The 20,208-nt window shown below is 40.4% G+C and overlaps 1 protein-coding gene across 1 annotated transcript in view; it reads right to left on the bottom strand.

The window, feature by feature from the left end:
• The window catches only part of GYS2 (glycogen synthase 2), a 57,404-nt gene extending 53,838 nt beyond the window's left edge, over positions 1-3,566 (bottom strand). The window contains exon 1 of the mRNA XM_052640734.1: positions 3,449-3,566. Coding sequence (XP_052496694.1) covers positions 3,449-3,566 — 118 coding nt within the window. The remainder of the gene's footprint in view (positions 1-3,448) is intronic.
• Positions 3,567-20,208: the final 16,642 nt, after the last annotated feature.

Raw genomic sequence — 20,208 nt, 5'->3', positions numbered from 1 at the left:
TTAAAAAGGCTACCACCACATGAGCCTTCAGTGAGTTATAACCTTTTTGTAATAGTAATGTCAAAGATCGTTGATCACAGATCACCATAACAAATACATTAATAATGAAAAAGTTTCAAATATCATGAGAATTAATAGAATCTGACACAGAGACAAAAAGTGATTAAATGCCATTGGAAAAATGGACTTGCTTGATGCAAGATTGCCACAAACATTCAGCTTGTCAAAAAAATGCAATATTGGCTAAGCACAATAATGTAAAACACAATAAAATCAGGTCTGCCTGTACAGTTGTAGAGCACCTTGTTCTCATTCTTACACTCATTACAGTTGACTACAATTGCATGTTTAATGTCTGTAAATTCTGAAAGATTGGGAATCGATTCTGTGTTGTTGAACTCTATGCCCTTCATTTCCCAGTGTCTGATATCCAGTAGATAGTTGATGAATCTTTATTGAATAAGAATGAATGAATGCATAAAAGTAACGTATTTCAAGGTTAATTATTAAAGTATAAAAGGTTATTTTGAAGTCTGAGAATTAACACCCAATAATTTAACTATGGCTCTCTCACTTGTTATATTTTACACATTTCCATTGTTTACAGGCAAAATTCTGTCAGTAAGGAATTTTCCCCTTCTCTAAAAAATCTTTTGTTTTCTTGGATATAAGTATGTTTTCTTGTTTGCCATGAAACATTTGTAAGATGGCTGGAGCATACGTACTATGTACATTTCATCATGAAGAAACTGATGTTCAGGCAGTTTAAGGGATTTTTTTCTAAGTCTCAGAAAACCCTGAACTTTTTGGATGGCAACTCTTGTGTTCTTATACCTACAGGATATTTCATTAGACAATGACATTTAATTTTTTTATTCTTGCATGCTAACAAAAAAGAGAAGTGGACTCAGGAGACCAAAATGCTAGTTCCAATCCTGCTATGTGCTTGACCACTTACTGCATCCTGGTAGGCATCTTTTTCATCTATGAAATAGAGAAGTTGGATTCATGATCTTGAAGATGTCTCCTATACTGCTATGAACAGCAGGGAAATAAAAACTCAAAGTAAAATTTTCGAAGAAACTATAGTGTCAATGTCTTGTCAGAGATGCACACAATAATTGTCCATTTATATAAAAATGTCATAAAATCAGACTATAATAAATATTGAAGCTATGTTGGAGAAAATATCAACTAGGGTAAATCACTTTAATGGGTTTCCTCTCGACAAGAAAATTCCCTTTATCTTGCATGGGAAATGAAAGAAAAATAGTATCAAAGGCAGCTTAGAAATTGAAAAATAAATGTATTCATTCCTTCATTCAAAAGAAAAAATATCCATTGAGCATTTTCTATGCACCAGGCTCTGTTACAGGCCCTGAGAGCAGCATGCATGTCATCAGGCTAGAAGATTCAGGGCGGGGGATGGGGAGCAGTCAGTGTCACCATTGTGTGCCCAGCACCAGGAAACCGTACCCCGCTAACATTTGCTAAAAGGAGAGAAGAGGAAGGAAGGGGAAGCATTCCGCTCAGAAGAACCCACACAAGGGCTTCCCTGTTGGCTCAGTGGCAGAGATTGCAGGAGACATGGGTTCAATTCCTTATCCAGGAAGATCCCACGTGCCACGGAGCAACTTGGCCCCTGTGCCACAACTATTGAGCCTCTGCCCTAGAACCCAGGAGCCAAAGCTACTGAGCCCACATGGCGCAGCTACTGAAGCCTATGCTTCTTAGAGCCTGTGCTCTGGAACAGGAGAAGCTCAGGCACCACAACTAGAGAGTAGCTTCTGCCCTCTGCAACTAAAGAAAATCCCGCGCAACAGTGAAGATCCAGCACAGCTGAAAGTAGTAAAAATAAACAAATAAGTAACTACTTAAAAACAAACAAAAGAGAAGAACCCACACAGCACTCTTCCGAACAGATTCCTGGTGCAAAAGAGGCCCCCCACCCCGTTTCTTTTCCACCAATAAGCTATATCCTTGAATGCCTGCTTGCTAGGCAGAGAAAATCTCTATTTCAAGTCACAGTCTGGGATTTACGTGTAGTAAAGATGGCTCTGCTCCCAGGAGCTTTGGGCATATTTAAAAATCTTGTGACTGGAAAAAGAACATTAGGAACAAGCTGATTGAAAAACACTTCGCTTTTCCATATTAAGGTTTCTGTCCTCTTGGCCTGTTCCTCAGTAAACTATGGAGACAAAGACAGTGCTTTGTTCTCTTACATTCATTCTGTGCATTTCTACCTAGGAAGAATTTATTTTTATTTATGAGTTTATGAATTTTATGAATGTATACATGTGAGAATGAACATAGCATAAGGTAAAAATCAGAACAGATGCTAAATGTACTTTCTTTGATTTTGAGGTTTTGCTGGTTCTGATTAGCTAAAAGGAAGATGTAATTTTCACATTCATGTATGTTTCAGATCCTTTAAATTATTGCAATAAACATGTTATAGTAACAAAAACAATAATATAATTTCCCCCAAATTGAATATATAATAGATCACATCACATCTTTTCATTTCAGATCCTTTAAATTCCACACATTATCACTGCCTTCATCCAACAATCATTTGGGCTGGTTTTCCTTGATCTTAAAAACTCAACCTTCACAACTGTTACTTTTTCTCTACCAATATTCCCTCAGTATTAGTAGTAATAGTCTTGAGACTTTTAAACTAGACATTATCAATCCACAAGGAATTGTTTTTTAAGAATTTTACAGGTAGCTTTATCATTAAAAAAGTTTAGGTCACAGTTCTCTGCCTTGCCTTCTCTAATCCAGCATAAAAGAGGTTATATTTTACTAGGAAATTGTTCCAATTTTGTTAATTTGATTTCCTTTATCTTATAATTTCTATGTTTATACAGTATTGAAGAAAAAACTACATGCATTCTTCTTAATAGGAGGTCAATATTATACCTTCAGGACTTCTTCTAAGTTAAAACTTTAATTCCAAGCTAATCTTGAATTATTAGAAATGTTATTAAATATTTCACATAGTTGCTAACAGAGCACATGTGTATTTCAGATCCTTTTAACAGGGGTTGAAATTTCTAATTAGTCCAGATCAGGCACAATTCTTCCTAAAATAAACTACAAAACTGAACTTTGTTCCTGAAAAAAATAATCATGAAACCCGAAAAGTAAATATTAATTCTATATTTCTGTTTTGTCATAACATGAATTTGTAATTTTGATTTAAATGCGCATTTCCTGATCAAGACTGATATTTTCAGTTGTCTCTCCCTTCAACACGTAGAGCAGTGTAAGTTTTCATTGCCTGTTGAAATAGACAAGGTTAAACCTCGTCTAAACCTGTATTAGGTTTGAATACTTTCCTCACTCACAAGGGCAATTCATTCTCACTAGAATGCGTTCTGTGAATTCCTAATCTACATTCTCCAGTGATCTGGCAAATAGATGCCTCAGGGGCAGTACAAACCTTTATTGGTCACTTCCCAAGAGACTTCAAAGAGCAGTAAATTCTCCACAGGAAGTCCGGCTTCCCACCGAGGCAGCCCACCTAGGGATGTCACAGATAGCGACCGACCTCGAAGCATTCTTCCTTCAGTTCTCCGGCACTTTTGGTCTCTCTTTCGGTGACCTGTTATCCTAGGGGTGATGCGTGTTAGGGACACAGAGGTTCAGAGCTGGGAGATGGCAGAGTTCGGTAGCTTCTCATATGAAGTAAACCAGCAGAAATAAATCTCGTGGACTTCCCAGAGAATTCCCAATGGAAAGCGGAATTCTCAGCTCCTTTTACACTCTTTCTGGGGAGGTCCAGTGAGGACACTATCTCTGATCGATATCTACCCAAATAACCCAGAGCATCACAAGTAAAACCCACCAGCTTAGGGCTTAGGTAAACACTCATAGGATAACAGAATCTTTACAGGCTCAACATGACGTTAGCACGGACCTTTAACCCCTGTCCTCTAGAACAAACTCCTAGACTCACACAGTCACTGGTACTTATTTCATCACCTTCAAAGTGATCCAAGAATAGCAATTCCACTTATAAAGTATGCAGATCATTGCAGGTTACATATAAAATTGATTGGGACATGTTTCTAAGCTTCAAATCTCTTTAGATTTCCTAAATGTTATTTTTTCTTTTGATTCCCATTTTTGGATCAATAAAAACATTATTTCTAGTTGTTTTATTCCACATTGACAAATTGAATTTTTATGATAAACACTGATCTTGGTTCCTCTTTCCTTGATTACTTTTCTTAAAAAATTCCTTATGGAAAAGTATAAATACCAGGATGTCTTTAGGTATAATATACAAAGAATGTAATTTTGATCAATGATCTTTAGATCATTTTAATGAGGTTGTAGAAATTAATTTCAGTCAATTTACCTCAAATGTTATCAAATTGATAAAGAATAATTCAATGGATGGGAAAGATTGGAATAAATATAAACAAAATTCTTACAATGGTTTTCTTTAGGTGGTAGTGATGACAATTAATATTTAGGTGATCTTTTCTGTTTACTGTTATCCTACAAATTTTCTGCAATAAACACATGTGCATATAGTCATACCATACACAGAACAAGGAAAGGATTTTTGAAAGTACAATCAGATCACCTCCTGATTATTTCACTCTCACTCTCATTACTTTGGATTTTTGAAATTCCTGGGGTTGGCTTTCACCTGGGGCTTTGCCTCAAACACCAACACTCTCAACAACCCTTCACTTCCTAACAATCCCTCAAAGTAAACTAACCCTTGTAAATACTAACCCAAAGTAATATAACCCTTGAACCTATTATTCCTGACATGAGGACACACTTTGTCAATTCTTTGCTTTTTAGCAGTGAATGTCTTTTTCAAAATTGCTCCCTGAGTCAACAGAAGTGAAATAAATGAACCATATTTTCCCACTGAGGCAGCCCACCTAGGGATGTCACAGATAGCGATCGACCTCGAAGCACTCTTCCTTCAGTTCTCTGGAACTTTCGGTCCCTCTCTCGGTGAACTGTAATCCTAGGGGTGGTGCGTGTTAGGGAAGCAGAGGTTCAGAGCTGGGAGATCACAGGCGCTGGTAGATTCTCATGTGAGGTAAACCAGCAGAAACAAATCTCATGGACTTCCCAGAGAATTCCAAATGGAAGGCCGAATTCTCAGCTCCTTTTACACTCTTTCAGGAAAAATACGTATATATATTTTCCATGGACATACTTCCATGGAAATATGTCCGTGGAAAATGCCTTTATCAATCCACATTTATCTGGATAAATTTGCTTTCCTTCAGATATATATGAAAAGAATGCAGTCATTTATGCAACAAGATTTAGAAGAGAATCAGAGAAAGGTCTCTGTTTCCTATATTCCTGAATACTCTCCTTTAAGATTTGTGCTAAAAGGACAAACTGATTAATTGGGAGCTAAAAGAACAGATATCTAGACAGAAAGGGAGATGGGATTTCTCCAAGACAGGAGAAAGACTCTCAACAGTTCCTGAGCTCTAATTTTACTCATACCAACATTTTATCATTCAGTAAAAAGAGATGATATACACCTTACTATCTAAAAACCAAACAAACCAATCAAAAAAATGGGTGGGAGACCTAAACACACATTTCTCCAAAGAAGATATACAGACAGCCAACAGGTCCATGAAATGATGTGTATGTGTGCTAAGTCGCTTCAGTCATGTCCGACTGTTTGCCATCCCGTAGACTGTAGCCCACCAGGTTCCCCTGCCCATGGGATTCTCCAGGCAAGAATACTGGAGGGGGTTGCCATGACCTCCTCCTGAGGATCCTCCCCTCACAGGGGTTGAACTCATGTCTCCTGCGGCTCCTGTATTGCAGGTGGATTCTTTACTGCTGAGCCCCTGGGGAAGCCCTACATGAAAGGATGTTCAGTCGATAATTACTAGAGAAGTGCAAACCAGGACTACAATAAGGTATCATCTCACACTAATCAGAATGTCCATCATTTAAAAAGTCTACAAATAAATACTGGAGAGGGTGTGGAAAAAAGGCAACACTCCCACACTGTTGGTGGGAATGTAGACTGGCACAGCCTCTATGCAGAACAGTATGGAGATTCCTTGAAAAGCTACAGATTGTTACCACAATTCTGTAATTCCACTCCTACAGCACCCCACTCCAGTACTCTTGCCTGGAAAATCCCATGGACGGAGGAGCCCGGTGGGCTGCCGTCTACAGGGTGGCACAGAGTCGGACACGACTGAAGCGACTTCACTTTCACTTTTCACTTTCATGCATTGGAGAAAGAAATGGCAACCCACTCCAGTGTTCTTGCCTGGAGAATCCCAGGGATGGAGTAGCCTAGTGGGCTGCCATCTATGGGGTCGCATATAGTCGGACACGACTGAAGCGACTTAGCAGCAGTAGCAGTAGCAGGCATATATCTGGAGAAAACTCTGATTCAAAAAGATAACATGAATCACTTTGCTGTTCACCTGAAACTAACACAACATTGTAAATTACCTATTCTTCAAGGACTTCCCTGTGGTCATACTCTGTGCTTCCACTGCAGGGGGCTAGGGTTTGATCCCTGGTCCGGGAAGTGAGGGCTTTCCGGTGGCTTACTGGTAAAGAATCCGCCTGCCAATGCAGGGGACATGTGTTCAATCCCTGGGTCAGGAAGAACCCCTGGAGAAGGAAATGGCAACCCACTTCAGTATTCTTGCCTGGGAAATCCCATAGAGAGAGGAGCCTTGTGGGCTACAGTCTATGGGGTCACAAAAGAGTCAGACATGACTTAGTAACTAAACAATACCAGGGAAGTAAGATCTTGCAGCTATGTGTAGAGTGGCAAAAACAAAAACAAAACTGTACATTCAATTAAAAAGAGCTTAAACAAATAAGAACTTTGAAAAACAAGGCTCAGGTGGGCTTCCCTAGTGACAATATTCCATGTGTTGCACATAGATCCCAGGAAAATAACAAGTACAAAATTCCATGGAGAGAAGACAATGGGAGCTACATATTTATTAACAATTCTTTTCCTAGACTCTGCCTTATGCTGTTCTTCTCTTGGTTGATTTTAATCTCTGTGTTTTCCCTGTAATAAATCATAACAGTGAGGACAACCAAAAAGAGAGAGGTCAGAGGAAAATTAAGAGGATAAAAAAGGATTCCTAGCTGGTTTCCTTGGTAAGTATTCCAGCAGAGGTCACTAGATACACTTAGAAAACCACGCATCTGCTTTGCAATTTTGCAGTCTTCTTGGAAGTCTTTAGGATTTCAAAGGCTTGATTAGTCCTCACCTGCATATCCAGAAGGATTCTATTAACACATATATGGAGCACCTACTGTGTACTACTATTGTAGGAGCTGAAGGTATTTTCTAAAAACGGTAGACAAGTCCCTGCTTCTGTATGAATGCTGCTGCTGCTGCTAAGTCTCTTTAGTCATGTCCAACTCTGTGCGACCCCATGGATGGCAGCCCACTAGGCTCCCCTGTCCCTGGGATTCTCCAGGCAAGAACACTGGAGTGGGTTGCCATTTCCTTCTCCAATGCATGAAAGTGAAAAGTGAAAGTGAAGTCGCTCAGTTGTTTCCGACTCTTCGCAACCCCATGGACTGCAGCCTACCAGGCTCCTCCGTCCATTGGATTTTCCAGGCAAGAGTACTGGAGTGGGGTGCCATTGCCTTCTCTGGCCTCTGTGTGAATAGATAGACATTGGGAATACCAGACCACCTAACCTGCCTCTTGAGAAATCTGTATGCAGGTCAAGAAACAACAGTTAGAACTGGACATGGAACAAGAGACTGGTTCCAAATAGGAAAAGGAGTACGTCAAGGCTGTGTATTGTCACCCTGCTTATTTAACTTATATGCAGAGTATATCATGAGAAACGCTGGACTGGAAGAAACACAAGCTGGAATCAAGATTGCTGGGAGAAATATCAATAACCTCAGATATGCAGATGACACCACCCTTATGGCAGAAAGTGAAGAGGAACTAAAAAGCCTCTTGATGAAAGTGAAAGAGGAGAGTGAAAAAGTGGGCTTAAAGCTCAACATTCAGAAAACGAAGATCATGGCATCCAGTCCCATCACTCCATGGGAAATAGATGGGAAACAGTGTCAGAGTTTATTTTGGGGGGCTCCAAAATCACTCCAGATGGTGACTGCAGCCATGAAATTAAAAGACGCTTACTCCTTGGAAGAAAAGCTATGACCAACCTAGACAGCATATTCAAAAGCAGAGACATTACTTTGCCAACTAAGGTCCGTCTAGTCAAGGCCATGGTTTTTCCAGTAGTCATGTGTGGATGTGAGAGTTGGACTGTGAAGAAGGCTGAGTGCTGAAGAATTGACGCTTTTGAACTGTGGTGTTGGAGAAGACTCTTGAGAGTCCCTTGGACTGCAAGGAGATCTAACCAGTCCATTCTGAAGATCAACCCTGGGATTTCTTTGGAAGGAATGATGCTAAAGCTGAAACTCCAGTACTTTGGCCACCTCATGCGAAGAGTTGACTCATTGGAGAAGACTTTGATGCTGGGAGGGATTGGGGGCAGGAGGAGAAGGGGACGACAGAAGATGGGATGGCTGGATGGCATCACGGACACGATGGACGTGAGTCTGAGTGAACTCCGGGTGTTGGTGATAGACAGGGAGGCCTGGAGTTCTGCAATTCATGGGGTTGCAAAGAGTCAGACACGACTGAGCGACTGAACTGAACTGAATCATGTAAGCCAAAGTTTCCAAAGAAGAAAAACCACAATGGTAGAGGGTTCCATTTGATAGAAATGGGTGCTTCAGCTGGAGAGGGCAAGGAAGATGACTCTGAGGAAGTGTTACATGAATTGAGACACAAATAATGAAAAGTGGCTGCACTTGAAGATCTGGGAGAAGAGAGAGTAATGCCTTTAAGTCACACAGCAACAGAATGACCAATGTGCTTAGGGCCCAGAGTGAAATGAATGAGAAGTCTGGAGGGGAAAAAGAGACAAAAGCAGAGAACAAATCAAAGAAATGTTGGTTGAAAACTTTTATTTTTGTTGATTTGGAAAATCATTGACTGATTTTATGCAGGGTAACAATGTGATCTTATTTATGCTCTGAATAGATTTCTCAGTTTTCTCTACAAGAAAGAAAAAAAAAAGGAATATTGAGAAGGGCAAGAGAAGAGGCTTGGAATCTGAGGTTATGAAGCTTTCCTATCAGTTACAGATTCTAGAAAGTAGTACTTTACCCCTTCCATAGATAATCTACTGTTTTCTTCTCAACAAGGTATTAACATTTGATCTTTTTCTTCTTAAAATATAGAGAGTGCCTTTCCAAGGTGGCATCTCTCTATAGTTCACTTCTACACTCTAACTTGTCTATTTTCTGTAGCTTATTATGCATGGGTGGCTGCTGTCACTACAGAAATAAGATTAAAATAGAGATTTAAATGCAATGTCTCAGGGACTGTGGACAGAATCCTTGACTTCATGAAGTTTACATTCTAGCAGGGAAAGTCAGTATGAAACAAGTAACTAAAGGACTTTGAAAGTGATAAGTTAAATACAGGTAACACCATAGCCTTGACTAGACGGACCTTAGTCAGCAAAGTAATGTCTCTGCTTTTGAATATGCTATCTAGGTTGGTCATAACTTTTCTTCCAAGCAGTAAGCGTCTTTTAATTTCATGGCTGCAGTCACCATCTGCAGTGATTTTGGAGCCCCCAAAATTAAAGTCTGACACTGTTTCCACTGTTTCCCCATCTATTTCCCATGAAGGGATGGGACCGGATGCCATGATCTTCGTTTTCTGAATGTTGAGCTTTAAGCCAACTTTTTCACTCTCCTCTTTCACTTTCATCAAGAGGCTTTTTAGTTCCTCTTCACTTTCTGCTATAAACTTTGGAAGGAATGATGCTAGAGCTGAAACTCCAGTACTTTGGCCACCTCATGTGAAGAGTTGACTCACTGGAAAAGACTTTGATGCTGGGAGGGACTGGGGGCAGGAGGAGAAGGGGACGACAGAGGATAAGATGGCTGGATGGCATCACTGACTCGGTGGACGTGAGTCTGAGTGAACTCCGGGAGTTGGTGATGGACAGGGAGGCCTAGAGTGCTGTGATTCATGGGGTCGCAAAGAGTTGGACATGACTGAGCGACTGAACTGAACTGAACTGAACAGTAGAATTAACACAACTAGATATTGAGAATGAGTTCCCAAGAAAGAGAAACAGAAGGAAATCAGAAAAGAAGTAATACGGTCACTATTTGAGGATGACATGATATTATATACAGAAAACCCTAAAAACTCCACAAAAATATGTTAAAACTAATAAATGAATTCAGTAAAGCTGAAGGATAAAAAATCAATACCAAAATCTGTTGCATTTCTATACACTAATAATAAACTGTGAGAAAGAGAAGTTAAGAAAACAATTCCAATTATAATTGCATCAGAAAGGGGCTTCCCTGGTGGTCCACTGGTTTTGAATTCTCCTTCCAATGCAGGGGCTGCTAAGCTGCTGCTAAGTCACTTCAGTCGTGTCCAACTCTGTGCGACCCCGTAGACAGCAGCCCACCAGGCTCCCCCTGCCCTGGGATTCTCCAGGCAAGCACACTGGGTGGGGTGCCATTTCCTTCTCCAATGCATGAAAGTGAAAAGTGAAAGTGAAGTCGCTCAGTCGTGTCCGACTCTTTGTGACCTCATGGACTGCAGCCCACCAGGCTCCTCCATCCATGGGATTTTCCAGGCAAGAGTACTGGAGTGGGTTGCCATTTCCTTCTCCACCAATGCAGGGGACCTGGGTTCAATTCCTGGTCAGGGAACTAGGATCCCACAGGCCATAGAGCAACTTAGCCCACGCAGTGCAACTACTGAGCCTGCGCACTGTGGGGCCCGTGTGCTACAGCTGGGGAGCCAGAGTGCCACAACTGAGGCCCAACACAGACAAATAAATAAATACATAAATATTTTTTTAAGACAATTGCTTCAGAAAGAATAGAATCCAGAAATAAATTTATGACAAAGGAACCAAGAATAAACAATGGGGATAGGACAGTCTTAATAAACGGTGTTGAGAAAGATGACAGCCACATGCAAAAGAATGACAGTAGGCTGCTCTTTCATATCTTACTCAAACGTTAACCCCAAATGGATTAAAGACTTAAATATAAGACCTGAAACCATAAAACTCCTAGAAGAAAGCATAATAAATAAGCTTCTTGACATCAGTCTTGACAATGTTTTTTTGGATTTAACAACAAGAGCAAAGACACCAAAAGCAAAAATAAACAAGTGGGATTATTTCAAATTAAAAAGCTTCTTCACAGAAAAGGAAACCATCAACAAAATAAAAAAGCAAACTGTGAAGGACAGAAAATATTTGCAAATCATATATGTGATAGTATATAAGAGACTCATATAACTGAATACCCCCCCCCAAAAAAAACTGATTTAAAAATTGGCAGAGGAATCTGAATAGACATTTTTCCAAAGAGGATGAAAGGTTGTTGCTGAACCACGGATAAGATGCCAGGATTCTTGGCCTCCGGAGGAGAAGAATTCAATCCGGTGCCAGAGATGAGGCTTAATCACTCAGAGCTTTGTGTAATAAAGTTTTATTAAAGTATAAAGGAGATAGAGAAAGCTTCTGACATAGGCATCAGAAGAGGGTAGAAAGAGTACCCCCTTGCTAGTGTTAGTAATGGAGTTATATACTCTCCAATCAGTTATTACAGTGAATCAAAAGAATGTCTGGAGGTTGTAAGGACCTCACTAGACCTACTGCCATAATTTACATTTTAAGATAATAGGATTAGCCAGAAGGACTGTCCTCAAGCAGGATACATTATTGTTATATAATCCTAAGGAATGTAGAGGGACAAAGAATTTTGTCCTTTCTTCCTCCTTGAGAATTCCAGACCCTTCTCTTCTTGGGGACCCCTAGAATTCTTATCAACCTGCCTAGGAAATGACTCTCTCAAGGACATACAGGTGACCATCAGGTACATGAGAATGTACTCAACATCACTAATCATCAGGGAAATGCAAGTCAAAACCACTATGAGACACCACGTCGCACCTGTTAGAACAGCTATTATCAAACGGACCAAAAGTGGCTAGTCCTGGTGAGCATGTGGAGAAGACGAAATCCTCAGACACTGATGATGGGAATGTAAATCAATGTAGTCACTGTGGAAAACAGTTCGAAAAACTGAAAACTACCATATAATTCAGCAATTGCCCTCTGGGTATTTATCTGAAGGAAACAGAAATGCTAACTGGAAAAGATAACTGCATCCTCATGTTCTTTGGAGCATTATTTACCATAGCCAAGATGTGAAAACAACCTTAGTATTCACTGATGGATGAATAGATAAAGAAAATGTGATATATATACATATGTATGTGCGTGTGTGTGTGTGTGCGCGTGCACGCAATGGAATATTAACTGTGAGAAAGAAGGAAAATTTGCCATTTTTAACAACACGGATGGATCTTGAAGGCATTGTGCTAAGTGAAATAAGTCAGACAGAGAAACACAGTTACCACATGTGCAATCTAAAAAAAGCCAGACTTACAGAAACAGTGTTGATTGGTGATTGCCAGGGGCTAGGAGCTGGGAGAAATGGGGAGATGTTGGTCAAAGGATACAATTTTCCAGTTACAAAATGAATAAGTTCTGGGGGCCGAATGCACGGTATGATGATTACAGGTAGCAATGATATTACGTACGTGATGTTGATAGAGAAGTAGATCTTGAACGCTCTAACCAAGATAATCATGTGAGCTGAAACAGGGATTAATTACTCCTACTGCAGTAATGTGCCTGAGGGTTGACGCATACGTTTTGACCTAGATGTTCCACTTATATGCTGACTACGAAACCCAATCTCAGTTAAAAAAGAAAATTGACTCCAATGTAATCTATGCAAGTACTCAGTCACGTCCGACTCTTTGTGACTCTATGGCCTGTAGCCCGCCAGGCTCTTCTGTCCATGCGGATTCTCCAGGCAAGAATACTGGAGTGGGTTGCCATGCCCTTACGCAGGGGATCCTGCAGACCTAGAGATCAAACCCAGGTCTCCTGTCTTGTGGACAAATTCTTTACCATCTGAGCCACCAGGGAAGCCCAAATCTATGCAAGAGATGGTGGTAATTTGTATTAGAGTGATAGCAATGAAAGTTCAGAGACCTGAATAGTGGGATGTGTTTAATAATTGACAAAGAAGATGTGGTACAGACATAAAATGGAATGTTACTCAGCTGTAAAAAAAAAAAAAAGAATGAAATAATGCCGTTTGCAACATGGCCTAGAAATTATCATAATAAGTCACGCAAGTCAGACAGACAAAGACAAATATCCTGTGATATGGCTTATATGTGGAATATAAAAACTGATACAAATGAATTTATTTATAAAACAGAAACATGCCCACAGACATAGAAACTGATGGTTACCAAATGGGAAAGTGAGAGGGAGGGATGGACTAGTTTGGGATTAGCATATAACACTGCAATGTGTGTCCATGGAGTCGCAAAGAGTCGGACACAACTGAGCAACTGAACTGACTGACTGATATATAAACTAGACAATCAACAAGAACCTACTGTATAACACAGCTAACTATACTCAACATTTTGTAATAACCTATTAGGGAAAAGAATCTGGAAAGGAATATATATATATAAATTCAAAGCTAACACAACACTGTGAAGCAACTATCAGTTCAGGTCAGTCGCTCAGTGGTGTCCAAGTCTTTGCAAAACCATGGACTGCAGCACGCCACACTTCCCTGTCCATTACCAACTCCTGAAGCTTGCTCAAACTCATGTCCATTGAGTCAGTGATGGCATCCAACCATCTCATCCTCTGTCATCGCCTTTTCCTCCTGCCTTCAACCTTTCCCTGCATCAGGGTCTTTTCCAATGAGTCAGTTCTTCAAATCAGGTGGCCAAAGTATTGGAGTTTCAGCTACAACATCAGTCCTTCCTATGAATATTCAGGACTGATTTCCTTTAGGATTGCCTGGTTTAATCTGCTTGCAGTCCAAGGGACTCTCAAGAGTCTTCTTCAACACCACAGTTGGAAAGCATCCATTCTTCAGTTCTCAGCTTTCTTTATAGTCCAACTCTCACAGCCATACATGACCACTGGAAAAACCATAGCTTTGACTAGATGGACTTTGTTGGTGAAGTAACGTCTCTGCTTTTTAATGTGCTGTCTAGGTTGGTCATAGCTTTTCTTCCAGAGAGCAAGCATCTTTTAATTTCATGGCTGCAGTCACCATCTGCAGTGATTTTGAAGTAGCAAAGGCCAGATTTGCCTGTTACTCCAAGTATCTTTTGACTTGCTACTTTTGCATATATAAAGTCTGTCACTCTTTCCATTGTGAAAGAAAGTGAAGTTGATCAGTCATGTCCGATTCTTTGTGACCCCATGGACTATAGCCCACCAGGCTCCTCTGTCCATGGAACGTTCTAGGCAAGATTACTCGAGTGGGTTGTCATTTCCTTCTCCAGGGGATCTTTCCAACCTAGGGTTTGAACTCTGGTCTCCCATATTGCGGGTAGAGGCTTTACCATCTGAACTACCACGGAATCCCCATCTATTTGCCATGAAGTAATGGGACCAGATGCCATGATCTTTGTTTTTTGAATGTTGAGTTTTAAGTTTTTTTAAGTCTTTTACTCTCCTCTTTCACTTTCATCAAGAGACTCTTCAATTCTTCTTCACTTTCTCACATAATGGTGGTGTCATCTGCATATCTGAGGTTATTGATATTTCTCCCAGCAATCTTGATTCCAGCTTGTGCTTCATCCAGCCAGGCATTTTGCATGATGTACTCTGCATATAAATTAAATAAGCAGAGCGACAATATAGAGCCTTGAGGCAATCCTTTCCCAATATGGAACCTGTCTGTTGTTCCATGTACAGTTCTAACTGTTGCTTCTTGACCTGCATACAGGTTTCTTAGGAGACAGGAAAGGTGGTCTGTACTCCCATCTCTTTAAGAATTTTCTACAGTTTGGTGTGATCCACCCAGTCAAAGGCTTTTCCATAGTCAATAAAGAAGAAGTAGATATTTTTCTGGAACTCTCTTGCTTTTTCTATGATCCAACAGATGTTGGCAATTTGATCTCAGGTTCCTCTGCATTTTCTAAATCCAGCTTGAACATCTGGAAGCTCTCAGTTCAGGTACTGTTGAAGCCTGGCTTGGAGAATTTTGAGCATTACTTTGCTAATATGTGAGATCAGTGCCATTGTGGAGTAGTCTGAACATTCTTTGGCATTGCCTTTCTTTGGGATTGGAATGAAAACTGACCTTTTCCAGTCCTGTGGCCACTACTGAGTTTTCCAAATTTGCTGGCATATTGAGTGCAGCACTTGCACGGCATCATCTTTTAGGAGTTGAAGTAGCTCAACTGGAATTCCATCACCTCCACTTTGTTCATAGTGATGCTTCTGAAGGCCCACTTGACTTTGCACTCCAGGATGTCTGGCTCTAGGTGAGTGATCACACCATCATGGCTATCTGGGTCATGAAGATCTTTCTTATATAGTTCTTCTATGTATTCCTGTCACCTCTTCTGAATATCTTCTGCTTCTGTTAGGTCTATACCATTTCTGTCCTTTATTGAGCCCATCTTTGCATGAAATGTTCCCTAGGTATTTCTCATTTTCTTGAAGAGATCTCTAGTCTTTCCCATTCTATTGTTTTCCTCTATTTCTTTGCACTTATCACTGAGGAAGGCTTTCTTATCTATCCTTGCCATTCTTTGAAACTCTGCATTCAGATGGGTATATCTTTCCTTTTCTCCTTTGCCTTTAGCTTCTCTTCTTTTCTCAGCTATTTGTAAGGCCTCTTCAGACAACCGGGGCTTCCCTGGTAGCTCAGACGGTAAAGTTTCTGCCCACAATGCAGGAGACCTGGGTTCAATCCCTGGGTCAGGAAGATCCCCTGGAGAAGGAAATGGCAACCCACTCCAGTATTCTTGCCTGGAAAATCCCATGGGCTGAGGAGCCTGGTAGGCTACAGTCCATGGGGTAGCAAAGAGTCACATTTTCCCTTTTTGCATTTCTTTTTCTTGGGGATGGTCTTAATCCCTGCCTCCTGTACAATGTCACGAACTTCTGTCCATAGTTTTTCAGGCACTCTATCAGATCTAATCCCTTGAATCTATTTGTCACTTCCACTGTATAATCGTAAGGGATTTGATTTAGGTCATACCTGAATGGTCTAGTGGTTTTCCCTACTTTCTTCAAGTCCAAATTTTACAATAAGGAGTTTATGATCTGAGCCACAGTCAGCTCCTAGTCTTGTTTTTGCTGACTGTATAGTGCTTCTCCATCTTTGGCTGCAAAGAATATAATCAATCTGATTTCAGTACTGACCATCTGGTGATGTCCATGCGTAGTCTTTTCTTATGTTATTGGAAGAGGATGTTTGCTATGACCAGTGTGTTCTCTTGGCAAAACTCTGTTTGCCCTTGCCCTGCTTTATTTTGTACTCCAAGGCCAAATTTGCCTGTTACTCCAGTATCTTTTGACTTGCTGCTTTTGCATTTCAGTCCTCTATGATGAAAGGGACATCTTTGGGAGTGTGTTAGTTTTAGAAGGTCTTGTAGGTCTTCGTAGAACCATTCAACTTCAGCTTCTTCAGCATTACTGCTTGAGACAGGATGGCAGGGTAGAAGGATGTGTGCTCATCTTCTGCGAGAATTACAAAATTATAACTTGCTGGTGAACAACCATCGACAGGAGAATTTTAGATTCCCATCAGAAAAAGATTCTCCATGTCCAATGGCAATGGAGAAGCCCCAGCAAGATAGTAGGAGGGGCAAAATCACATTTAGAATCAAACTCCATACCCACCAGAGATGCTCAGAGGGCTCAAACAAAACCTTGTGTGCACCAGGACCCAGAGACCCCACAGAGACTGAACCAGACCTGCCTTTGAGTGTTTGAGTGTCTCCTGTAGAGGTACGAGTCAGCAGTGGCCTGACGCAGGGGCAGGGGCTCTGGGTGCAGCATATCTGGGTCACACAGCGTGGGGCATAAGCCCTCTTGCAGGAGCTCTCCATTGGCCCCACCATAGAGCCACAGAGCAGACGACCCACAAACTGCAGAACAATTATACCAAAGAAATGCTCGCACTGTTAAGAAAGTTCTAGCACCCTCAACAGAGCTCCCAACCTGGGGATCTGGCAAAGGGACTGAAAACCTCCAGGAAATTTGACTTTAGAGGCCAGTGGGATTTGATTACAGAATTTACACAGGACTGGGGAAACACTCTTGGAGGGCACAAACAAAACCTTGTGTGTGCCAGGACCCAGGAGAAATCAACTATACTTCAGTATAAATAAATAATAAATAAGTAGTAGAAACAATTGGCAGAAAAGTAAAAGATTTCACAGGATCACAAGACCTGGAGTTCTGGCAGTGGAGAAGGGTAGCTTGGTGCCTAGCCTGACATCTATGTATATGGTCATGCAGTGTGCTAAAATAAGAAACACTGAGGGGAAGAGTAGATTTACTTGAGAGATTAGACTGACATCAGTTTTAACCATGGTGAGTTTGAAATGCCAGCCAGATGTTCAAAAAAATGTTAAATATACTGCCTACTCAGAACCTCGGGGGACTGACCTCAGACATAACTGGTAACTGAGCTTACGGGAACAGTAAGATTCCAGGAAGAGAGGCTGCAGAGTGTTAAGACCGAGCTCCAGAAAATTCCGCTTTTATGGTAGAAGTCATAATACGGTCCCCTGAATTTTACCTGGTATGAAAGTGAAAGTGTCAGTTGCTTGATTGTATCTGACTTTTTGTGACCCCATGGACTATAGTTCACCAAGCTCTTCTGTCCGCGGAATTCTCCTGGCAAGAATACTGGAGAGGGTAGTCATTCTCTTTGCCAGAGGATCTTCCTGACCTGGGATCGAACCTGGGTCTCTCACATTGCAGGCAGATTCCTAGTCCTTATATAAAAGGAGTAATTATTTCTCATAAAAGGGAAATTTAACATAAAACCTTGGATTTCTATTTTCTCCTGAAAAATCTAGATCCTATTTGCATATATTTACTGCACCAGTCACTGGAACTGGAGCAACCTGTCTTAGTTTAGCAGTCACCATAGTTACCTTGTCTCCACAGGGCTATTTTACTCATTTAGGTTAACTGTAAATGACTCCTGAAAAACACAGGAACCGCAGGCTTTTAATTTTACTTTTTATTGTGCACATTTGGAGCTGCTGATCAGGAAATGATCAAAGAAAGAAGTTATTCTAAAATTTACCTTGTAATCTAAGTTGACAATGCCCATTGTCATGCTTATTGATGACAATGAGAAAGATTTTTGACCTTGATCACTGAGATGATTTTAGGGGAGCATAAATGGAGTTTTGCTTAGACACCCAGAACTTGTTTTAGAAATAGAACTTTTGCTTCACTGTGCTCTCTTCTCTGGCTTTATTTTAAACTCTTCTTTCCTGAGTCTACTATACAAGATAAAGAGATTCGGAGGAGGAGCTTTAGCTCCTGTGAATGAAGAGCTGAAAGAATGGGATTTGAGGGAAGACAGAAGGCAGAGAGGATTTCTCTCTGGGGAGAGAGTAAGTTACCCTGAGATGTTCAATCGAATTTTGTGATTTTTTTTTCAATGTGTACCCATCTCCTTTTTCCTATTAAAATTTTAACAGAATTGATATGACCACTTTTTTAAAATATCAGGTAAAAAAAATCAGAATCAAAGCAAAGGTGTGTAAAGTTGTTGACAAAATCTGCCAAGAGGAGAAACCGAAGCCTGATGAGACTGTACATGTATCAGATTGCTGGAGAGGTGGAATAGTGAAATTTTTTTAAAAAGGGAGCGCTTTGGCGGACTTCCCTGGTGGTCCAGTGGTTAAGACTCTGTACTTCCAATGCAGGTTTCGAGGGTTATATCCCTGGTTGGGGAACTAACATCCCACATGCCTCAAGGTGCATGAAATAAGTAAAAACAAAATAAAAAGAGCTTTGGAGGCAGGCTAGTTTCCATGAGAACTGAACTACTCACCAGTCTGTGATATGGGGTTAATAACATTTACCTCATGAGGTGGTTGTGAGGATTACTTAGGAGAATGTAAGCACATCCCTCGTAGGGTCTGTCAAATCCTGCTTTGGCTCAGAGTCCAGGGGCTGCAATCTTGACGCATGAAGCTGACCTGTGGTTGGCCAAGATGCAAAGTTGCCTCTGCCCCAGTCTCCACTTAGGAGACCACTGGTTGGCTGCCAGTTCTACTCTACTTGGATGCAAGGCCACTAGTGTAGAGGTTAGAAATAATTGACAGGCTTGCTTTTCTGACATTCTTCACCCAAATCAGGAAATAAAATATGGCCACAACTTTTTACATAGTGATTTTATACTAAACATATATATATATGTTATATATTGAAAGTTCTTTTTTTTTTTTAATCATATCTTTCACAGGATCAGTACCAGGCTATTTCTCAATCACTGCACTTGGAGGAGAAACAGTATTTATTACTTCATGTGGCTGGCAATTGCATGTGCACTTCGACTAGAAAAAAAGTTCTTATGACCCAGAAATGTTCCCAAGGAATACCGTGAAATCACTTTCTTGATACGATCACAAAGCTGTTTGATGTTGATCTAAACTGAAAGCTTAAGAGGAAAGTGGTATTAGAAAACGCCAAGAGACATTTATTCTAAGTCCATCCATAGGTGCCATGTTTCCACATATGGCAAATAAGTACTGTGTTTGTTTTCAGAGGTCTTTCTAATGCAAGGTAATGAAGATAAGCATTGTTGCAGGCATATATATTCTTCAGCATATTGGTATCTTAGTGATTAAGAGCGTGGGTTTGATTTTTGAAGTTGTTCTTTTTTTTTTTTTTTTTTTGATACGTATTCCCAGGTGTTTTAAATGAAGTTGATATTTCACCAAACGTATGTATAGCTATCTGGTTAAAAATCATATATGAATAAATAAATCAAAGATGAATAAGAAAGTGAATGATAAAGGTAATGCTGTTGTCTCTACTATCCACAGAATGTGTTAACATTATTATGATTTTTTTAAATTTTTTATTTCTTTTTTTTTTTTTTTGCAGCAATACTTAGAAACTTTAGCTTGGTTTGCAAAATCAAAAGTTTATTTCTCGGATAGCTTACTCTTTAGATTGTGTGCAGAATTGATTTTCCCATTCATTCTAGGAATTTGGCCACCTGACTGAGACATACTTCCCAGTTTTTCTGGACACCAGG

This window comes from Budorcas taxicolor, chromosome 5 (genome assembly GCF_023091745.1).
Source record: "Budorcas taxicolor isolate Tak-1 chromosome 5, Takin1.1, whole genome shotgun sequence".
NCBI classification, from domain to species: Eukaryota; Metazoa; Chordata; class Mammalia; order Artiodactyla; family Bovidae; genus Budorcas; species Budorcas taxicolor.
Note: the sequence above shows the minus strand (reverse complement) of the source record. Positions and strands in the feature narration are given on the sequence as shown.